The following is a 22,789-nucleotide window of genomic DNA, read 5'->3' on the forward strand; positions in this document are numbered from 1 at the left end:
GCATAAATTATGCAAATTTAAAGTATGTAATTGACTCTAATAATCTACATAATAAGCCTTATCGATACCAGAGCACATAATTAATTATTGCTCATTATTACTCAAGTATGATTACAAGTTATTCCATATAAGAATGCTAAATCAAATAACTCATGAATGGATCAGGTTTACCTTGGTAATACGGTACTTTACACACGATCAGCTGTTAATGATTTGAATACTAAAAATGAAAAAAGACAAAAAATCAAATAATTCAAAGCAGTTGCTAAGACTGAAAACATTTCTGTACTCTTGAGTGAGATACTCTACTCAATTCTAATACTCAAATTTTTGGAGCAAATAAACATTTTGCGCCTAGTATAAATGAACGCAAATGGCTTATCAAAAAAGACGCTCGAAGACGTATCTGTTCTGTGTACTGTGTACGACTGAGTATCTACGTTCGTGCCATGTGTGGAACTTAGAAATAGTTCTGTACGTACACTCGCTCGGTGTTAACGTGAGTTTTTGTTAAGGAAAACTTTTCGTTTCAAATTTAGATATTTTGAGGTAATTTTGTTTCTTTGTGCAATAGTTTTTATTTTAATTTCTATTTATAAAAAAATAAAAATGCATCCGCTACAATTTTTTTTATAGAGTTGTGTATCGGAACTGTAAATTATTTTCGTTAAGAAAAAAATTCTAAATAATTTTATAATTTTTATAATGAATTGTTTTACACGTGTATTGTTTTAGGCGACACGTGGTACTGATAATAAATATTTATGTGCAATGTGTACTCTATTCGCTGTAAATTTGTTACATTTATTCCTTTGGAGTTGCTTTTTAAGTTATATGCCCGTAGAGTTTATATCACTACAATCTAGTCTCACATTTATGTCACTGTCAGTTGGGATTTAAGTGAGTTGTAAATTTATATACCCGTACTTTGATATCTTGATAAAAGACATGCACGCGTCTACCTCAATTCTTTTAACTATAAATTACTTTATATAAAATATAAAATATATATAAAATGGTTTAAATCTGTCAACGGATTGTTTGATTTATTAACGTGTAATGTTACTATATTAACTGAGCTTCACTGAACAGTTCTTTAAAGTTTATAGATTATTAGAAAAGTTGCGGCAAAAACTCGAATCATCATTAAGAAAAAATTGTATAAATTGATCGTGAAATACTTAAAATAAAATAAAAATGAAAATAACATTAAATTAGTGAAATTGTCATAAAAAATTAGTCACGAAAAGTTTTTCAAATATATACTTCCTGTTGTAAAACATAAAGTAAAAAAAAATTAATCATAGAATTTCTTAGAAATTGTTTCGCTTGATAATGAAGACTGAAAGTATAATTAAATTTTAATTATTTTATTTTTTGCTTTTACAGTGTTTATAATGTATCTGTCTCAATTCTTTGAAATTAATGCACTTAATTTTTTTTTAAATTATATGTTATATGTTATATGTTATGGGGTTCATACATTATCAAGCTTTTTTATTACAGTGTATATAAATATACTTTTTTAAAAAAATGTATTATTTAACAATAGACCAATTAGCCCATCTCAAAAAAAAACTATTACTATTTTAATTAAATTAAAAATTAATTTAATTTTTTTTATAACAACAAAATTTTATTAAAAAAATTAACTAATTTCCATTATATTCATTTCACCTACAGATCTTAAAAGAAAATTTTTTGTGATCAATTTATTTATATTGTGAACTATTATTTTTGTTTAAACTACAAAAAATTTCTGAAATTAATTTCTCTTAATACTGAAGTTTTTGTAGACACCTATGACCTAAATAATTTTGTTCGGTAGTGTATAATTTATAATACATTAAGGAATGTATAACACATAGTATGAAGTGCTTGAATTAAAATTAATAAAAATTTAAAATTTATGGTAGTCAAATATAGTAAAAAAAAAATGTTATATATTTAAGAATAACAAATTGTTATTAAGAATTAATCTATATTGGAAAAAAATTACTCAATCGTAAACTTAATACATTTCATTAATGTTTATTATTAAAAAATTAAAAAATTTATGTAGTTACTGTAAGTTTTCCAAAAATTTGTGATTTTATTATAAAGACTAAAAAATTAATTTTTTAAAGTGAAAGATTTCAATGATAAGGAACAAATTATTGATATCGTATACCAAGATACTTACGTAGCACTAACAGAAGTATAAATCAGTTCCGTATAACAGACATGATCTTTTTTTATTATTCAGAAACTAAATAAACCGATCAGATGATCATCAAAGTTTTACTCCATTAATTCGTTTTAGTAACTGATATACCTGTACTATTCGAAAACCAAAAATTTGTATATTATTTATATATATTATTTCAGCTCCCCCAGTTCCGGTCCCATCAATCTTTTATGAAAATATTATCTATTATATATAAATATCTTATTATATAATAATATATATATAACAATTTATTATATATATTATTATTAACTCTTATATATAAACATTTGAAATAGATAACGTTTATACGATTTTTCTCTGTTTTTGCAGTATGACAAGTCCTTAACATATGCTTGCTAGTTCCTTATTTATTTACTTGGTTTCTTACGAAACATACAGACTGACTTTTATATTTGATACGGTTGATGTCTATATGGTTATTATACTTTGATATATTACAGTATGAGTAATGCTTGATAAATGTTTACCATTTCCTTTACCACGAATGATGAGTATGACTGTTCATTCAAATATTTTTTAAAAATAAACAATAATCAAGAATTATCATAATATTGTAGGTATAATGATAGGTTATATTAATATATTATTATATTTTTTTGATATAGGTTTTATTATTCTTGCATTTTGAATTATAACAACTGGACTAACATGTTTATTCACGATCTTTCTAAAGAAATTATTTTAATATAATTTAATTTAGAGTTTTAATAAAACTAAGTTAACTAACACTCGATTATATTACTTACTTAATCACTTATTAATAATAAGTACACGGCTAATTTAGTAAGAAAAAAATCTATTTGAATTATACAACAATAGAAGTAATTAAAGTTAAGTACAAAAATCTAATTAGTTACTACAAGCATTTCATGTTATTGACGTACTACTATTCGTTTTATAGTACGACTATAAAAAAGTTGTCAATTGACGTTGTCGATCTAGCAAACTAGGGAACGTTGAAGTGCATTGTCAGCAGCATTTAGTCAATAACAAATAAGACCTAGAGGTGGGTGTTTCTCAAAATCTTTATTACATATTACAACTTTTAAAATAGTAATTTTGATGTTTGCCAAAAAATGTCTTATAAGATATTGCGGCAATAACCAGAACAGCCCTTTGGCCAGTTTAAAAATTTATTTAAATAAAAACTAATTTTTATAGATAAATTTCTTTATGAGCAGCAAATGAAATTTCTTTTAAAATATAAAAGAGTTTGAAATTTTTTACATTGCTTTATAACATTTTTAAGAAATCAATATAAGATTTATATGATATAAATATATATAAATTATAAAAATATTATATTACAAATTATAAATTATATATTTTATTATATCATAAATATTATATAAATATACAAAATATATAATAAATATTATAGTTGTTAATTGATAAGTATTATAATTCATATTTTAATTTATTTAAAATGTTAGGAAGTTGAATTCTTAGAAATATTAAACTCCATTTATTAGCTATATTAATTATTTATTATATACATTAATTATTAACTAATTATTAATTATTTAATTAATTGATATTAATCAACATTAAAAAGAAATCTGACTTTTTAAAGTATATGTTTTTTATTTTACTATTTGCTTAATTAAACTTAAAGAACTGTTTATAACATGTTTAGGTTTAATATATTTTTATAACATGTTATGACAAATAACATAATAAACTTATTTTTATAACTGTAGTATGTTTATATTTATATTAATACAACATATATATATGAAACAAAAAGTATCTATTGCGTCAGAAGTCTGTTTAAGTATTAAGAGTATTTGATAACAAAGTGGAATTTACGATTATACTCATATAATAATAATAAAACTCAATCAGGTAATTTTTTTTTTTTTGAAGATATACCAAAATAACATTTAAAGCCATTGTGGCATTATTTTGTTAAGATTTAAAAATATTTATTTTCTTTAACGTATTTTAAAAGCAGAAAAGGCAATTAAATAAGCCCAATTTAATTTTATGATTATGAACTGTGAATATCTCAAAAATTGCGTAGGGATGTGTTAATGTTAAAACATTTCATGTCAATTGTATTTGCAAATATATTTTAAAATAAACTTTCGAATTTCTTTAATATTACAAAAATTAAAAGAAATCCATTTCAGTGTTAATTTTCAATTTGTTTATATAAATTTTTTTTTGTGGAAATTAAATTAAATACTCTACTTTTTCCTTATATGCGATTAACATACGGCTCATATGTTAATGTGTTTTCTTTAAAAATAATTATATTTATATATTTATTGATGTCATTTTCTTGCAAGATTTTTTTTTTTACATTTGTATATTTAACGTTTTTATAACATTTCAATGTATACACAACTGTGTATGTATCTTTGTACCTTTATTAGCTTATTTGCACGTTAATAAAAATGTGATTTTCCGGCAACTTTATAAGTCGTAAATAGATAATTATAAATTTATGATCATTTATTTACAAATGATCACATTTAATTAATATTTATTAAAGTCATGCACATTCTCTTAGTTTTTTCTTCTCTCGTCCTTTCCTCATTGCCAATAAATTTGATAATTGCAAGATGGTAATTATTATTCTCCAAACTATTTATTTATTTTTTTAATAATAAATCTTCAAAATTATTCATAAGGGGAATTTGAGTGGCATTCTAAAATGCACTAGGCTTTAATTTTTGACAGTTGATAATAGTTGTTTATTAATTGAATTTACGTATTTATTGAGTATTTGAAGAGGCTGCAATAACACATTAGAAATTTGTAAGAATCATTTTTAAAATTAATAAATATTATACAAATAAATAATATTAAATTTTATATCAATTTATTTAGTTTATGAAACTGACAATTGCTGTGGAAAATTTTATTGTTTACTTGATCATCAATATTGCAAAATTATTCAAACATTAAAAATAAAATTTAATAAAATTTACATATGGAAAAGAATAATAAATGGTTTTTGTTTATTATTTCTAAAAACTTTAAAATTTATTGTTATAGAAAATATATTTTATATATGCAAGGTCAAATATGTTATTTATTAAATCGTATAGCCACTCTATATCAGTGGATCTCACTGATATGATATATTTGTTTTTAGTAGGGACTATAAAGTTCAACTGTATGAATATTTTATTATGCTTTATGCATTTCTGGTATAATGTGTAATGAATTGCATAACTGAATAGGTATATTAGGCTACATAATAGGTATTAAATAGGTATATAATTACTTGAACATTTTCAAAGAAGTGTGGTCTCAGTGGACAAACTACAAGCCATGTATATATACCTATTAAATTTGATTCATGGATCATTTCTAATCATCTTGCGTACCATCGGTTGGGAATCACTGCTATTCATAGATTCTAATATTGAAAATAACACATCGTTAACTTTGTAAAATTAACTTTATAAAATTAATAAAAGAAAAAATTTAATAATTAGTTATAATATATTACTAAATTAATGGATTAACATATAGAAATAAAAAAAAATGCAAAAAAGATGATCGATTTTTTTAAAAATACATTGAAATTTTTAATAACAATTTTAAGTTTTTAAATCAATTTTAGTTGTATCAAAATAAATAAACTGATAGGTATACAAATAGACAAACGAACAAGATAAGATCGATTCACATAACTCAGTTGATCTGGTACATACACTCTTAGGGGTTTACCATCTCTCTAATTAGAGCGTGACAAATATTTCAACAAAATACAAATACAATTTTCCATAATACATATAACACATAACTGAGTGGATCTGGTACATACACTCTTAAAGGTTTCCAAAATCTCTAATTAGAGCGTGACAAGTATTTCAACAAAATACAAATACAATTTTCCATAATATGTTTGTTTAGGGTTTAAAAATATTGATATTAAACTATTGTATTATGAATATAATATAGATAATAATATAATAACTAATTAATTTCTATAAAAAATTGAAGTCGATGATTATAAAAGAGAACTAATACTTATGGATGTACAAGTCAAAATGACTAAGAAAAAACCATAAATTCATTTTTTTACAAAAACTTTCAAAATATATCTTTTACAAGTACAATGTCTAAAACGTCAAGTGACGACAATGTGTATCTTTTATCTGAACATCATTACATTTTCTTTATGCCTTTTGATTTACTGTACTTTTTTTTTTTGTTGTAACAAAACAGAAAGGTAATTGTACTCATTGATTTTTATTTCTATTTATTACATAGATATACACCACATTTTCCTTATATGTAATGTAATGTAAAACTCGTACATACCCTCAAATATGTACATTATTCTTTTATCTATCTTTTAAGGCAAAAACTGCTGTGGGAATTAGGTTGATAAGTAGTAAATGATCGTATGTGGTACAGTTTATTGTGTGTGTCAACGCTTGAGTGAAAATAGTGAATTTTAAAAAATAATAATAATAGGTTTTATGAAGGATATAAAATTGAATGTTAATTGAGAAAAAAAATTTAGTTATAAAAAAATAAAACATTTTGTATAAAAAAGTGCAAAAAAAATGTATCTCAAAGAAATGATTAATGTAGGTATTGAAAACTAGTTTATTATTATAAGGATAATATGGAGATGTAGTTCTCTTTTATTCTTTAGTACTTTGCTTATGGCGTAGCATAATGCCTACTTAATCTGTTATCGAAAAATAAATAAAATAAACTGTATATTAGACATTTTATTCATTTCTTACAATTTCTATATATGTATCTTATAACTGATATTTGCTGACTTCAAATTGGATATAATCTCTTTTGTTGTTAAGCGATAAAATCGTGCCCGCATCATTTAGACGACATGAAATAAACGCGTGCGCAAATAGCGCCAACTGAAGTTCTTTAAACAAATAAACAAAATTTGTACCAGACAACATTATTAATTCAAAGATACTTACATTTTACGTATTTGCTATAAGATTAATAATTGCTCAGTGTGTTCGTACATAAAAAAGAATTAACATCATTATCAGTCACAATTATAAAACAGAATACGTCTGTATAAACATAAAAAATAAAAACGTGACTTTAATAGAAGATCATTTTGAAATCTCAATTCGCAAACTCAATAGTTTTTTTTACTAGTATTTAAGATACTTTTATTTAAATGCTTAATATTGCATTTTATTCTTTTATTTAACATTTATATATCTTTTTGTTTTTAGTACATCAATGGGGTGACTTGTAGAAATATTTACTCCTGAACCCGGGACCAAAAGGTAAGATAAACTAATTTTTATGATAATAGCTATTCAATCATTTTAAAATCAATATCAATTAATTAAAATATATATAAATTTCAACCACAAATTTAAATTTAATTAAGAACTATAAAATGAGTAATAAAAAACTTGCATGATTTAGTGAAATTCCTCCTTTTGCTTTTTGATAAATAACAGCGATATTTACATAACATTTCTAGTACTTAAATTGGTTGTAAGCACAGCAATTAAAATACTTTTCTTATATACACAAAACAATTAAATAAGTAAAAAAAATTCATATTTAAAATAATTATTCTTACTTGTTAAGTGATTTAGTAACAAAGCAAAAATAGCGCAAAAACGTAAAAAAGGCAAATTAGTATAATTACTTTTTTTTATGTATTGTTTAGAACGTTAATGGTTACTGCAAGCTACAAAGTATTTCAATAATAAATAAACATTATTGAAATATTCGAAAATTACATATATCTTGTATATGTATATATCAAGCTTGATTAGTTCTGAACTGTTTGATGCAATTTATAATAATAGCATCACAAGACTAATACCGAACTATCAATTAAATTGTTAAAATATAAATCAATTGTATTTTTTTTTATAATATTTATTTATTTAATAAAATATCTTTAAGAGAAAAAGTCTTAGTTAGCAGTAGAAGCACAAGCAGAAATAAAAATAGAAGTGCGTTAATGTATCCTCAATAATCGTTTTAATAATTAGTAATAGAAGTTTTACTTTTTATAAAATAGTTTTAAAAAAGTAATGTTTAAATAAGTGATTGTATTAAAAGTTATGTTGATGGAGGTGTTCAACAGAAGAGAGCTGTTTTAACAAAAGCTTATAACATTATTAGGAACAACAATATATAGACTATTTGTTTACCAGCTATTTTTTTAGAAAATAATTTTTTGGTTCAATATAAAAAAAGGAATATCAGTGATATATTGGATATGGACCATTCATATGTTGTCTTCTATATATTGTAACCATCTTCGTTGCGGTCGTCCTCTTTTTATACTCCCCTCTGGCTTTGTCTCGAAAATTTTCTTAGTCATTCTTTCGTTACTCATTCGTAGGACGTGTCCATACCAGCGCAATCTTTAGGCTTTTATGTATCGTTTTATAGTTTGGCCTTCGTTCAAGACATTCAATACGTCGTTATATCGTATACAACATGTGCCGTCTTCTAAGCACACCGGGCCAAATATTTTCGTGAGTATTTTTCTTTCGAATCTCAGTAGCAGATTGTTGTAGCTGGATTTAAGGACCCATGTTTCGCAGCCGTACGTAAGAACCGGTCTATTGACAGTCTTATATATACGCAACTTTTGTTCCTTTGATAGTAACGTTGATTTCATAAGCTTAATATGGGCAAAATATGCTCTGTTAGCTGTTTGAATACGATCTTGTATTGCAATAGTCGCATCTTTACTTGTGCTGAGAACTACGTCTAGATATTTAAACTCGTTTATAGACTCGAAATTGTAAAACGATTCCTGGTCCAACATAAAAAAAGTATTGTCGAATTAGCCAAATTCAATATAATATTAGTCGAAATATACGGTGCACAGAAAAAACCACCAAAAAATGCTTTCGACTACAAAATCTTATAACTAAAACTAAAACCAATTAAACAAATTATTAGTAAAAATATAGTTAGTAGATTGTATTGTAATTTTAGTTAAATAGATATACCTACATATTTTATCTTAAAGGAAGACAATCTATTGCTTGTTTCTGTTCTATGAAAAAACTAAAATTTAAAGTGATTTTAACAAGAAGTCTAATAAGATAATAGTTAATTTATTTTAATAATACTAATTAATTAATTAATTAATTAATTAGCTAATTGGTCAATAGTTAATAATAGATTTTATAGCTAGGTTAGTCGCTCTAGTTGATTAACTCGCTTAAACCCTACGGTTTCATTGTGTATCAAATATATTTAAAACCTATTAAAGTGTGGAATGTGTTTAAACTTAGTGATAAACACTTCCGTGAATACTCCAAGAGCTTAAAATTAAATCATTTAAACGTCTTGCCCTGCTTTTAATTAGAGTTGGGTATATCTAAACGGCAGTTTTTACTTAAAATATATTTGAAACCCATTAAAGTGTGGAATGTATCTAAACTTAGTGATGAACCCTTTCGTGAACTCTCCGAGAGCTTAAAATCAAATCGTTTAAGAACCAGGCAGTCAAATGAAAAGTTTGTGATTATTTCTTCTTATTTATCGTCAATACAAATCTGATTGCATTCCACTGATTTCTACAGAAATCAGAATTAATATCATGAATGTGGTTATAGAAACCACAATCTTGCAGGTATTTTCCTTTAGCAGTATAAGTGTCTTCTGAAATCCCTTTTTTATTTTTCGTCAAGTTTTGGTTTCACTAACTTAGACCAACTAATAAATTAGTACTCACTAACTTAATAAGTTGGACTTAGACAAAAAAAAAAATGGTACTAACTACTAAAATACACATTTCAATTATGAATAAATTATGATACTGTGAAGTTATTTCTGTCAAATTTTTATAACATCAAATATGCTAATTTGAGTAAAATAAACTTCAAAATAAACTATTGAATAAATATGTGACCATATATAATAAATATATTTTAGATTTTAATTTATACAAAAAAAAACCAAGACTTCAGAATCAAGAAGTGTAAGCATATTTTTTAAAATTTTTAAAATCAACTAACAAAAAATATTAAATATCACACTCATTTTAATTATAATAAAATTTGGCTTTGTTTATATAGTAAATATGTACCCAAGGCCATATAAAAAAGTGCATTTTAACAGCATTACAAATAATTTGATAATTAAATCAGGATTCAGTCAGGATGTAAAAATAATTGAAATCTGAGATGATTATTTCTTTTAACAATATTATTAACAATAATATATGCCGCAGTGGTTGAAAAGGGTTTGAACATACTACACATAGAATAAGAGAAATTTTAAATATGCTTGAATTTATTATTTCCTCCATTAGACGTGACTTTTTCAATGGTAGTTCTTTTCTAAATCTAAAGTAAAAAATTATTAAATAAATTTATTTTATGTTGTAATAAAAAAATTATGATTAGACATTTGTATAATAGTATATTTGTATGGGCATAGTCAGGAACTTTTGCAATGCGTCTAAAAAACTAAAACCTATAAAATAATTTTATAAAGAAAATAATCAAATAAACTTGTTTGTAAAATAATAACAATAAGTTCTTCACAAAGAAATGTGTTCAACTCCGCTATTCCTATATTACTTACTTTAAAATAAGAGCCATACATTAATTTTATTTTTCAATAAGTCTTATTTCAGTGATTTAGAGGAACTAGGGTTAATGACTCATAGTTCTCTCGTGGCTTCGCCTGCTATAGTATGAATAATATTATCACTTATTCAGTAATTAATTTTATCTTTATTTCATCAGAATATATTATGTATAATAAATTTATTTTAAAACATTTTAAAAACTAATGTTTACATGTAATTGCAATTTTGTTTGTGAATAGCTGTGTCTATTCTATGTATCTTCGAAAGAAACAGTGCCTCAGGAACTGTCAGTTTTAATTTACAGATTTTTGTAACAAACTTCGTATATATTTACTTTCAATTGAAATCTTTTTTTATTTATGGCGTATATATTTTATTTATAATTTTAAATTTTATTTCAGAATTACCGCATTAAAATTGTGGGTAATGATTTTAAAATTCTTTAGAGAATAACAAATCAAATATTGTTTATATATTCATTTTTGTTTTGTTCAACACACGTGAAAATCTCCACACTACTTGAATTGATTTTAAATGAATTAAAACAAAAAACAAAATGATTTTGTGGTATAGTATTAAAAATTATTTTAAAAATATATATATATTATTTTTTTTTTGTTTGGCGCTCCTTAATCTTTATTTTGCAAATAATTTAATACGATTTTATATAAAAAGGAAGTAATTTAAAATTTTTCATTAACATAAAAACGTCATAAAAATCGTTTTCGAAACAGCTGCCATTGTTCGAAAATAATTTATATTCAATATTTAAAATTTTGATATCATTCATATTAATATTTATGTATATATGTAGTATATATATTATTGGTTATTTTGGGATGAAAAAATATCTGATTTTAGGAAGTCTCTTCTGTTTTCAGTATTTTTTTCATAATGTACAACTATAATAATATATAATGACATGGAATTGATAACATATTACTTAATAAGTCTCCAGTCTAATTAAGACAAACAATTATTGTTTTGGAAGTCCAGATTTTATTCTTCAACACATTCTTCTTTAAGAGTCGTATATGCATTCTAACGCTCATCCAATTTTCCAATGCATTTTTTATAACATGATTTGTCTTTGCTCTAAAATAAGCCTCAACTTTTTCTTTGGAGCCCAATTATTTTTCCGTGGAAAGAAATCTTCTTTCCCTCAATAGTTGCTGAGGCCCATATCTAAAGAGTAAAATGTGCTGGGGAGGTGATTTGAAGCGTATTTCATTAACTTATTTGTTGTTGGGTTTTTCATGACTTTAAAAGTCCAGTACACACTCAATATCAAATTTTCGCGTGAAATTGTAAACAAACTATCTTCTGATATCTTCAGATATCTTTAATATGTCTTCTATCTCATGCAATTTTGCTTTATCATTTTTCTATAATATTTTGTGGACTTTTGTTTTCCGGAATAACTAATTTTCGATGATCACAGCTTTCAGTATCATCAGTGTTTGATGCGATTTGTTTAAGTTTTGCATATTAGTCAATAATTTTTGATCTCCATGTTGCAGAGTCTTCATAATGCCCATCATGTCACTTTTTAGGTTTAGTAGTATATTTACTTATTAAAAAATAATTCCAAATCTGCAGATGAAACTCTTTTTTATTCAAAACTATGGCAGCCGAAATCACTGCGATCTGTAAACTAATTATCAAGTTATTTTGAAATTTTGACATGAATTGTTTGAAGGATACAACAGTGTTGCCATATATGTGCGAGACCGGAAACCATGTTTCCACCGCTTACTTAGTAAGTTAGTTAGTTAACTTTAAGATTTTGTTTCCATTGATATAAGCTTCTTATAGCTTAAAAAAAACTTTTATGTGTCAGAAAGATCTCTGATAGTTTTAAGAGAGCTTCTGTTTGTTTAGAAAAATTTCACTCAATACTACTTCACACAAAAAATTAAATATATAATTAGTATATTAAGGTCGTGTGCGAGTTAGGCTAAATTGCGTTCTAAATGAGGGAAATTCTAAGTTGTGCCGATAATTTAGGTACGTGTTGATAAATGGCTGAATGTGTGCAGTGCAAAAAATCCCAAAAAATCTCCCATTTGGTTTAACATCAACTTACTCTAACTCGCACACGTCCTAAATCATATATATACATATATATTTTATAAATCTTTCATGTATTCAATTAATAAAAACAAAGATTTTATTAAATACTCAGTTTCTCAATACGTTTGTTAACAGCACAGCTGTGTACATTTGACAAATATTTCAAAATTTCGGTAATTTGCCTTGTAGGAAATTTGTTTTTAAGGGTTGCATTCGACATTTTTGATTTAATTTTAGTTACTTTATTTTTAAGTAAGTTAAAAAGAATGGAAGCTCTTTGTATGGTTAATGAAATTTACTTAATAAGATACACTTACTCAGTAAGCAGTGGAAACATACTTTTACTGAGTGATGTGATTTAATAACTTATATTTATGGAATTCAAATGTTGCTCGGTTTTTTGGTAACTTAGTATTTGATAAAGTGATAAAATGACAAATGTCTAAATGTCCTATTTGCTATAGAATTTTTTGGATTTAATTTATTTGTTATAGAAAAATCATAATAATTGAATTTTCAATTTAGATAATCCTTAATGAATACAATTAGTTATTATTTTACAAAATAAAAATCCATTTATGCCACATTGAATACACAATGTAATTTATAAATTGTTTTAAACTGTTTTATTAGCCACAGTGTGAATACTTAAATTAAGTATTAAACCAATTAGTGTTAAACAGGAATTTTGTTTATAATAAAAATTTTACCAAAAAGTGTTAATTATTTCTTAAACAATTCATAAATTTGATTGCGAAAAAATTCTATTGCGTTTCGTGAATTGGCCGAAAATGTTAGCCACACTTTATTCAAATAAATTATAACGAATTCTGAATTTTGTAAACAGTTTGTAAAACATTATTAATTTAAATGGAACAATTGCACTCATATACATTTGAACATATTTTTTAAGTTTATTAACCTAAACAAAATTATCAGCCAATTTGGATTTATAATAAAAATTTGGTTTTGCTTTTATCGTAAATTATGAGTGGACTTTAATAACACAATTAAAAATGATAAACAATAAATTCAAGGTTTCATATAGATAAGTCTGTTATTAATATAAGGGTTAATGTGTACTTGATGTAGAAGGAAATTATATTTAGGTTCAATAACCACAATTTAAAACTATATATGAATTGATGAACATCATTAAATAAATTTGTAAATGAAAAATATACACAAATATGTTTTTTTAATATCCCTTAAGAAGACATTTGAAGGTAATTTAAAATCAAAGAAAATATAAATTTATTTCACATAAACAATTTAAGTGCGGAAATTCAAAAATAAAAAATATAAGATATATATAACAATTTAATGCCAATTAAATGTTTACTAAAAGTGCAACAAATATTGAATATATACATATATTTGGTGGGTAGTATATATAAATGTATCAATTTATATATTGTGTAAGAATTATTTTACTTCTACAAACTTCATAGCTAGAAATATATTTCAGATATTTAATATGTATTTATATCTTTCTTATATATACTGCAATTTGTTACATGTAATAAGCATTATTCTAACTTTATAGTTAGAAATATATTTTTATATATTTAATATGTATTTATATATTTCTCATATATACTGCAATTTGTTACATGTAATAAGCTTTATTCTAAATATCGTCCCTTGAATGTATTAGCGAAAGTTTTCAATCTTCTTTTAAAAGAACATAATATGATCGTAGCTCGTTAGGGTCGACATGATTAGACCGACTTTTCTTGTCATTACCTAAATTGAGGCATTTGAAAATATAAATAAAATTTATAAACATTTCTAAGGAGAAGTTAGAAATTTGAACTTTTAATTTTTTTATATATAAGATTCCTTAATAAGTTCTCAGTATAATAATGGAACAACAGGTTTCTCAATTTATGAATGATACTGTAATCCTCTATAGCTTCAGTAACCTTAATTTAAGTACTGTTCAAATCATGGCTGTTATCTCTAAAATGTGGTTTTAGAAAATCTGAAAAATATCACTCTAAGGCAGATATTAATTATCCGTTTGTTGAAAATCGGTCTTCACAAAAGCGTTTTTCCATTTTTTTCTCCATTCAGAGGTGTGAGAAAAACCAGAAATAAGATAGAATTAAATTTAATGAATAGACTTCTTAGTGATTAGACTTCTTAGTGAATAGACTAGTTATTACAAAAATTCATACTTCAATTCATTGAATTTAGTGAAGGTTTTTGAGTTGTGTAAGTAGGATACATTTGATATCAAACGTTGCAATACATATAAGTTCATTGTTATGTTACTTTCGAAATAATTTATCAAAAAGTACTCAAACTTTCTACTCAAAAAATGTTAATTCCTTTTCGTCCGATTTCTCGATACAATCCCGTCAAAACTCTCGATCATGTTCGTACTATGCTAGTTCATACTAGTCTCTTGTTTTGATTCAGGATCAAAAGGAGTTAACTCTTCTCTAAAAATATAGACCGATGTATAGAATTTTTTTTAGCTATTTAATAGATGCGATTAATAGATGTGATACACAGCTTTTTGAAAGACAAAAATTGACATAAAATATTCATTACTATGTCTAATATAAAGTTTAGAGCTTCTAAACATTTTTTTTCGGATAATTGGGGATCTTTCAAAACTATATCCTGTATTTTTGCGGCAAACTTTTGCTGATAGAGCAGTCTTTTGACGTTCTATACGTCGCTGCTCTTCAAAGTGTTTGTGATTTTATAAAATAACTTTACTCTCTATCTTGACTGATTGAACTTTAAAGTTAAATTAGATTAGAAAGTTAGAAATTAAAGTATTGTTAATTTATCAAATATTTCTTTAATATTAAGGATATAAATTTCTCTTAAATACTTTTATTAAAATATATTCCATTTTAATAATAAGAAGTTTGTATATTATAACAATATAATCGTATATCTTAATATATATACTATAGAATAATATACTATTGCATAATACAATAATATGATGTTCTATTTTATATAAAAGTTGAAAGATATTTGAGTTCCAAGATTCCTTCCTCATAATGACAAATATTTATATGATAATAATATGTTTATATATCATACATTTATAAATATATACATATATGTGTATGTAATATAACTTTGCATAATATAGCAGTGTAAAATTCTATTTCATATGAAAACTGAGAGAAATTTGCGTCAATCCTAAATGTGTTTCGTTTATTCTTTAATATTTAAACATTAACTTTATATAATAAATATTTATTCTTATTAAACAAAAACGTTAAACCATAAAGTATTGAGTTAAGTGAAGCTTTAAATAAAATTTATTAGTTTTACAAATGCTTTGATAAAATATTTCTTTGGTATGTTTAGATTTTAATCCGATTTTGAAATATTTCGGTATTCATGTATAATAGAATAAGTTCATGGTCGCACTCTGTTTATCTTTAAGATTAACGTATGGAAAGCAAAAGAATTAAGTAAACTAATGTACTTTTGTACGGATACAATTCGGTCAATATTACAAAGGCCACTTGTTTTTTTAAAGCAATTTTAACATTTGAATTTAGCCAAACTACAGATAATCAAAGAAAATATTCTTTATATAAAATTAATTGTTGCATTCAAACAAAATTTTAATTTAATTATTTAGGTATGTAGTAAATAAACAGTTTTATTGTTGCAAAATGACATCATAAGTTGGATGGATCTTTATTAATGACGTCAGTAGAATTGTATAGGAACCATTAGAATGTGAAAGCAGAAAACAAAACTTTTATTTGTTTACACAAATGAAAACCATAACAATTGCAAAATAATTTAAATCAAATAAAATTTTAAAAAATATATGTAATATATTTTTAATAAATAAACAATGTTAGTGTTTCTTAGAAAATAAAAATATATGAAAAATGTTAAAATTTTATTTACTTTTTGGAAAATCAGTGGCAATCTTTTGCACACGTACAATTTCGACAGGTACAAAATATATTCCCGAAATCAAAAATCATCATTATTTACTGTCGATCATGAATGGAATGTTATAGTCGAGCAGATAATGAAATAATTAACAGAAAAAAAATATTAATTTTTTTTATTAAATTACCTAGTAACAAAAACAATAACAATTTAAAATATACTAACCATTGATAAGCGTACATTATAAAATTTGAAATATATTTTTTTTATATTTTTTACTTCTAGTTGATAACATAATAATAAATTAAAGTTGCCTTTATTTAATACATAGTCTTCAATATATGTTTCTTATAATTCTTGAAATTAATAATATTTGATTAATTTATATTACTACACAATCAATATTTATATTAAAGTTATTTCATTTCTTTTATTTCCAGGGAATTTTTACCACAACTAAAATTTTAACTCCGATTCATAAAAGACAAAATTATTTTACAAACTTTGGCTATAATTTTATTTATACTACATTAATAGCAACATAAATTAATTAAAAATTTTACTCCAAGATTTTATTAAAATTTAAATACAAACCTACAGCAACGTCCAAATTTTACCATCCAAACAACCCACCAATATACAATATATAATAACTATCTCATCTACAAAAAGTCTGTGTAGTACTTAATACAATTATTACTAAACCAAGGAAAAAAATTAATAACCTATAAGATCTACAAAAAAAGTTATTAAAATTAATAAACAAAAGAACAATCACCGATGACCAACACGGTCGCTTTAACAGAGAGTGTGGCCGCTACCATTTGCTACGGCATAGCCCAAGTACCAGTATTCTCAGCTAAAGTTGTAGCTCTTCCACGCAACGAGCTCATCAATATCCACGTAGCACATTCATACGCTGCACGCGCTGATCTTAATTATTATCTAAAATAATATATTTTTGGATAATATAAGTTTGGCTAATATATAAAATAACTATAAAGAGCGATTTGACTGGCTTAGTGCATAGTGCCAGGATATATATTTTGTTTTTTTCTCTGAGTATTCGTGAAAAGCTTCAAAACGGCCGGAACAATATTGAAAGTTGTTGGCGCATCATGGCAGAAGACTCGAATAGGGACTTACATCCTTATTGGTGCTGGTCTGCTTGTGATTGGCGCATTCTTCATAAGTGATATGGAAAGTCCACAATACGATGGCACATATTGTGCCACAGCATTTTGGACGAGTAAGGTGGGCTTTCAAATCGAATACTGGAAACAACAAAATGATCTTCTCAACATTCCACAAGGTGTAGCTAGAATTTGTTATAAGGATTCAATATTTGAAAATGGGTAAGTTGAATTATGTTATTAAGTTGAACCTATTTAATATAATAGTAAAGTAGTTAAAAGAGACGTAGCTTGTACAAAATTAATTTTTTATTTGATTTAATTACATATTATTTAGTATCTAAAGTCTATAACAAGCAGTTTGATTATAATTTTTGAATTGTAAAAAAGTCTTTTATACAATATGATATAAAATTTGTTATATTTGATATACATATGTAATATAGGTAATAACTACATATGTATTGTGGTGTATTGGTCTAAAGAAAGAGTAGCTAGTTTATTTTAAAGAGTGATTTCAAATAGTTCCCAAGATAGTAGGGTAATATTATATGCAAAATGAGCAAAAAAATTAGAAATATTTTGAGATAAATAAGATATGCTATTTCGGTGAAGTGTCTTTAAGACAAAACCCTCTATTTTTGTGTAAACATTTTATTGTTTTGGATTAAATTTTCGTTGATATCGTTTATCTGGGTTCGATTAAAAGCAAGTTACGGTTATTTCCCCATACGGGTACAGTTATCTTTAAAAGTTTTTTTGTTGCCTCTAAGTTTTATTTTATTAATTAATTAATTAATTTAATATAAATTTAATAACCTACTTCAATTTTTCTTTCAAGCAAAGTTTTTATTGATATCATATACCTTATCTTTGTTCCAAGTTACGTTCATTCCCCTTAACAATTTTTTTTTTAATTATTAGTTCAACAAATCGTCTTTTGTATATAAATCAGAGAATAACCTCTATATAAAGTCAAAATTATAATGCTTCATTTTTAAATGTGATTTTCAATTTTTTATATATATTGTATATATTATGACCATAGAAAGAATATGCCTTGTTTAGAAAAGAAACGAGTTTGGCGTGTGAATTAAGTAAGGCCATAGCTTAAATTCTATAATATATCAAAATACAAATTCAAAAAACTTATAATTTAAAATATTAACTTATTCGGAAAATATATTTAATGTGCATCCATTTAAATTTGTCTGTATATTTCAGTTGGGCACAACTTGAAGTGGAAACCCAACGTTCATATCCCGACTGGGTACAAGCGTATGCTGCTGGTATACTTGAAGGTTCACTGACATGGAACAATATCTACAATCAATGGCGCAAGTAAGTAAAAATAATTCTTATAGTGTAAATATAATAAACAGTCAATATAAAAGTCATAGATTTTACTATATTAAAGGAAAAACTTTGTTCAATAATATACTTATCTCTTTACACCTACAAAGTGAAAAGAAATTTAATAATATTGACAGGATTCAATCATTTTTTTAGCTATGAATCTGTTTAATATTAAAGATCTTGATATAAAAATTCATGCAAAAATACGTATGAATTTAAAAAATTAATTTTTTTCATTTTTAAAGTGATATCTTTCAACACACATAGACTCTTCACAATTTGAAATTAAAATTTTGTAGAATCTTATTTCGAAATCAAATTTATGTATTATTTATTAATTAAAGAAAATGTTTACAATTTTCTTTATAGCACAATTCAATCATCATGTGATCGGGATGAAGACTCTCAAAACTTTTGTACGTGGTTACGCGATCTTACCTCGGCAAACTTTGTAAAGCAAAAAGAACTTGCTTCTAAGCTTGGAGAGAATGACCACTATTGGCATCAAATTAGTTTGTACTTCAATCAATTGGAGGGTATAGAAACCGGTTACGCAAATGGTGCGAAGCGAGCACGTTCAGATCTCGAAGAAGAAATTCCACTCTCCGATATTCTATTAATGAACTCTGCAGCCGATATACAAGACCTTAAAATTTATTATGAAAATTTTGTATTACCGAAACAAAATGCAACTCAATCAACTGATACTTTGGAAGTAACTAAAAATTTCTTTCTTCCAAGTGCAACAATGCTAACAAAAATTTTTCAAACCGATGATTCGCCTGCCCTAAAACTATTGTTTGGTCACAGCACAGCCGGCAGTTATGCCTCTATGCTGAGAATACAGAAACGTTATAAATTTCGTTATCATTTCACTCCTAATCAGCGCACAAATACTGTGCCAGGTGTTGACATAACATTTACTGGCTATCCTGGCATATTGGGCTCAACAGATGACTTCTATGTAGTGAAGGGAAGGCAAGTACAAGCTATTGTTGCTGGTGTTGGTATTAAGAATGAAAATATCAAACTTTGGCAAGCAGTCGATATAACTCAATCTCTGCCACTGGCTGCACGTGTTATGGCCGCAAACCGTTTAGCACAACATCGTCGTAGCTGGGCTAAAGCTATGTCAAAACATCCAATTACTGGTTCCAAACAATGGGTCACTGTTGACCTTAACAAACTTAATCCAGAGACTGATTTGTATACAAAATTGTCAGAAGATGATAAACATGATGATGCTGCACTGACGGTTAACGCTGCTGATGAAGCTGCTATTTTGGAGCGACATAACAAAAACCGTGGTTTGATTTGGATTGCTGAACAGTTGCCAGGAGTAATGCATATGAAAGATGTTACTGAGAATTTTATTTATGATAATAACACAACCTGGTTTGCAAATGGTGTGCCTTATTTTGAAGACATACTCGAGGCTAGTGGTGTATCACCTGAGAATTTCAGTTTTGATGTTACTCCCGCTGATAATGCTGAACTAACAAATCTTGAGGCTGTAGATAAATATTTACGCAAAAATGGCTTTCGTGGCGATTTACTTGATGAAGAATCGGTTGCTTATGGTAACATTGATCTTAAATTGTTTTCATATAATGCGAGGCTCGGCATGAGTGATTATCATGCTTTTGCTGGTCCAATATTTTTACGTGTGCAACGTACGCAATCAAATGATGTAGCTGATAATACTGCAGTGAGAGTTCAGGAACAAAGTGATGTGACATCATCTTTGAAGGATGATCGTTTAAGTGTTAGTATAGAAGACGCGTCCGAATTGGCTGAATTGGAAATGATAACTGAAAAAAGATCAGTGCGAAATGATATGCAAGCCATTGCTATGCAGCGGATTGGAAATGGACCTTTTAAATGGTCAGATATGTCGTCTAAATTAAGTATTGAACATGAAGGTCATCCGAATGAGTGGAATTTCGAGAAAGTGTCGCCGAAATGGGCATGGTAGTAGGCTTGAGTGAAAATGAACTATTGTCCAAATTTCTTTTTAGAAGTTTTAGTTTTTCTTAAATATTTTTTAAAATTTTTTTACTATTTGTACATCACTTTTAAAAACTATAATTTAAAATTTGTAATAATCTGTTTCATGTGTCAGCTTTTAATTATTGTATTCAATGTTTAGAAATTTTTGGAAATTTTTTTTAATTTTTTAAAAGATATTATTTTGTGTCATTTTAATGGTAAAAGTGCAATTATTGTCAACTATTTTTTTAAACAAAAACGAATTTAGTGTTAATATTATTAAATGTGTTCAAAATAATGTCTTCCTTAGAAAATTCATGTACTTTTAGAATATATATAAAAATTTTTATAAACATGAAAATTTTTTACCCACATAAAATTTTTTTAATAATTTACCGTAAAACAATTTAAATAAAAACAATTATCAAAATTAAAATGCTATTTTATATTTATTTAATTGAAGTATATAACAATGATTTGTAATCAGTATTGTGTTTAAATGTGTTAAAAAATCGTAGGGAAAATCGAAATAATAGAAAAATTGATCAAAGTAAGCACAAAATTTTTTTACAAGTTTTTAAAAACTCTCTTGTACAAAAGAGAGAACATACAGTTGAATCGCGTTAATTCGTACAGCAATAAATCGAAAACCGCAATAATTCGAAAACCCCTCCAATTCGTAAAATATGCTGTTGCGTTTTCGACTTATCAGGATTCGACTGTATATGTATATCATATATGTATATCAACTGAAAGCGTGCATGCGAAATGGATTGCTATTTTTTTTTCAACTTCGACCAATAAAACTAAGACAACACGGAAACTTTATTTTGCGACAAATTTAAACATACAAATTGTCTCAAAACATACTTATATATTGGTTTGTTTCAGAACAAAAAGTCGAATATATGTTGCCCAAAAATTTGATATAAGTTTTAACATTTATAGTATATCATATAGTTATTACTGACTTTGCTATTAATCACCAAGGTATTTTAAATGCACTAGAATTATATCCAGACTTGTCTAAGTAATTATTGTCGAAAACTTGTTATGCTTATACCGAATTATACTATACTAAGAGTTATATGTTATGTGCATAAAAATCATCTAATAATTTGGTTTTAAAAAGTTCAGTACAAAAAACAACTAACTTAGATAGTTGTAACAGCTCTGCTCTAACTTAAATAATACTATATCAAGTTAATCACTTTCTTGAGGATATGTTAGCTCATGGTATTTGGCTGAACCAAAAAATGGAAAGACTTTTATATTTTTATCTTTCTAATCGCCTACCACATACTACAACTGCGTCAATAATGAGACATCCTTTGTAAGCTTATTTGATGGATTTTTAAACAACTTATTTGTTTAGCCTCGTATCCGTGTTGTTAGTCTATCATATCATAACTTTGAGATCAATTATTGCGGATGATAATTCAATTTTAGAGATTGAATGACCTAAACGTTTCTTAGTGAAGAATATTCGAAGGAATATGTAGGAAATAGACAACTATTTAATAAACATATATTTAATTTTATATATATGAAGACATGTATATACATATACATTGTAGTAAAAAAAAATTAATA

The 22,789-nt window shown here is 25.5% G+C and overlaps 1 protein-coding gene across 1 annotated transcript in view; it reads left to right on the forward strand.

Annotated features, from left to right (window-relative positions):
• Positions 1-21,286, forward strand: part of LOC119674589 (putative phospholipase B-like lamina ancestor) — a 39,048-nt gene extending 17,762 nt beyond the window's left edge. The window contains exons 2-5 of the mRNA XM_038085736.1: positions 7,414-7,467; positions 17,159-18,073; positions 19,076-19,192; positions 19,577-21,286. Of these exons, the coding sequence (XP_037941664.1) occupies positions 17,916-18,073; positions 19,076-19,192; positions 19,577-21,182 (1,881 nt within the window). The 5' untranslated portion in view covers positions 7,414-7,467; positions 17,159-17,915 and the 3' untranslated portion in view covers positions 21,183-21,286. The remainder of the gene's footprint in view (positions 1-7,413; positions 7,468-17,158; positions 18,074-19,075; positions 19,193-19,576) is intronic.
• Positions 21,287-22,789: the final 1,503 nt, after the last annotated feature.

Source organism: Teleopsis dalmanni, chromosome 1 (genome assembly GCF_002237135.1).
Source record: "Teleopsis dalmanni isolate 2A chromosome 1, ASM223713v2, whole genome shotgun sequence".
NCBI lineage: Eukaryota > Metazoa > Arthropoda > Insecta > Diptera > Diopsidae > Teleopsis > Teleopsis dalmanni.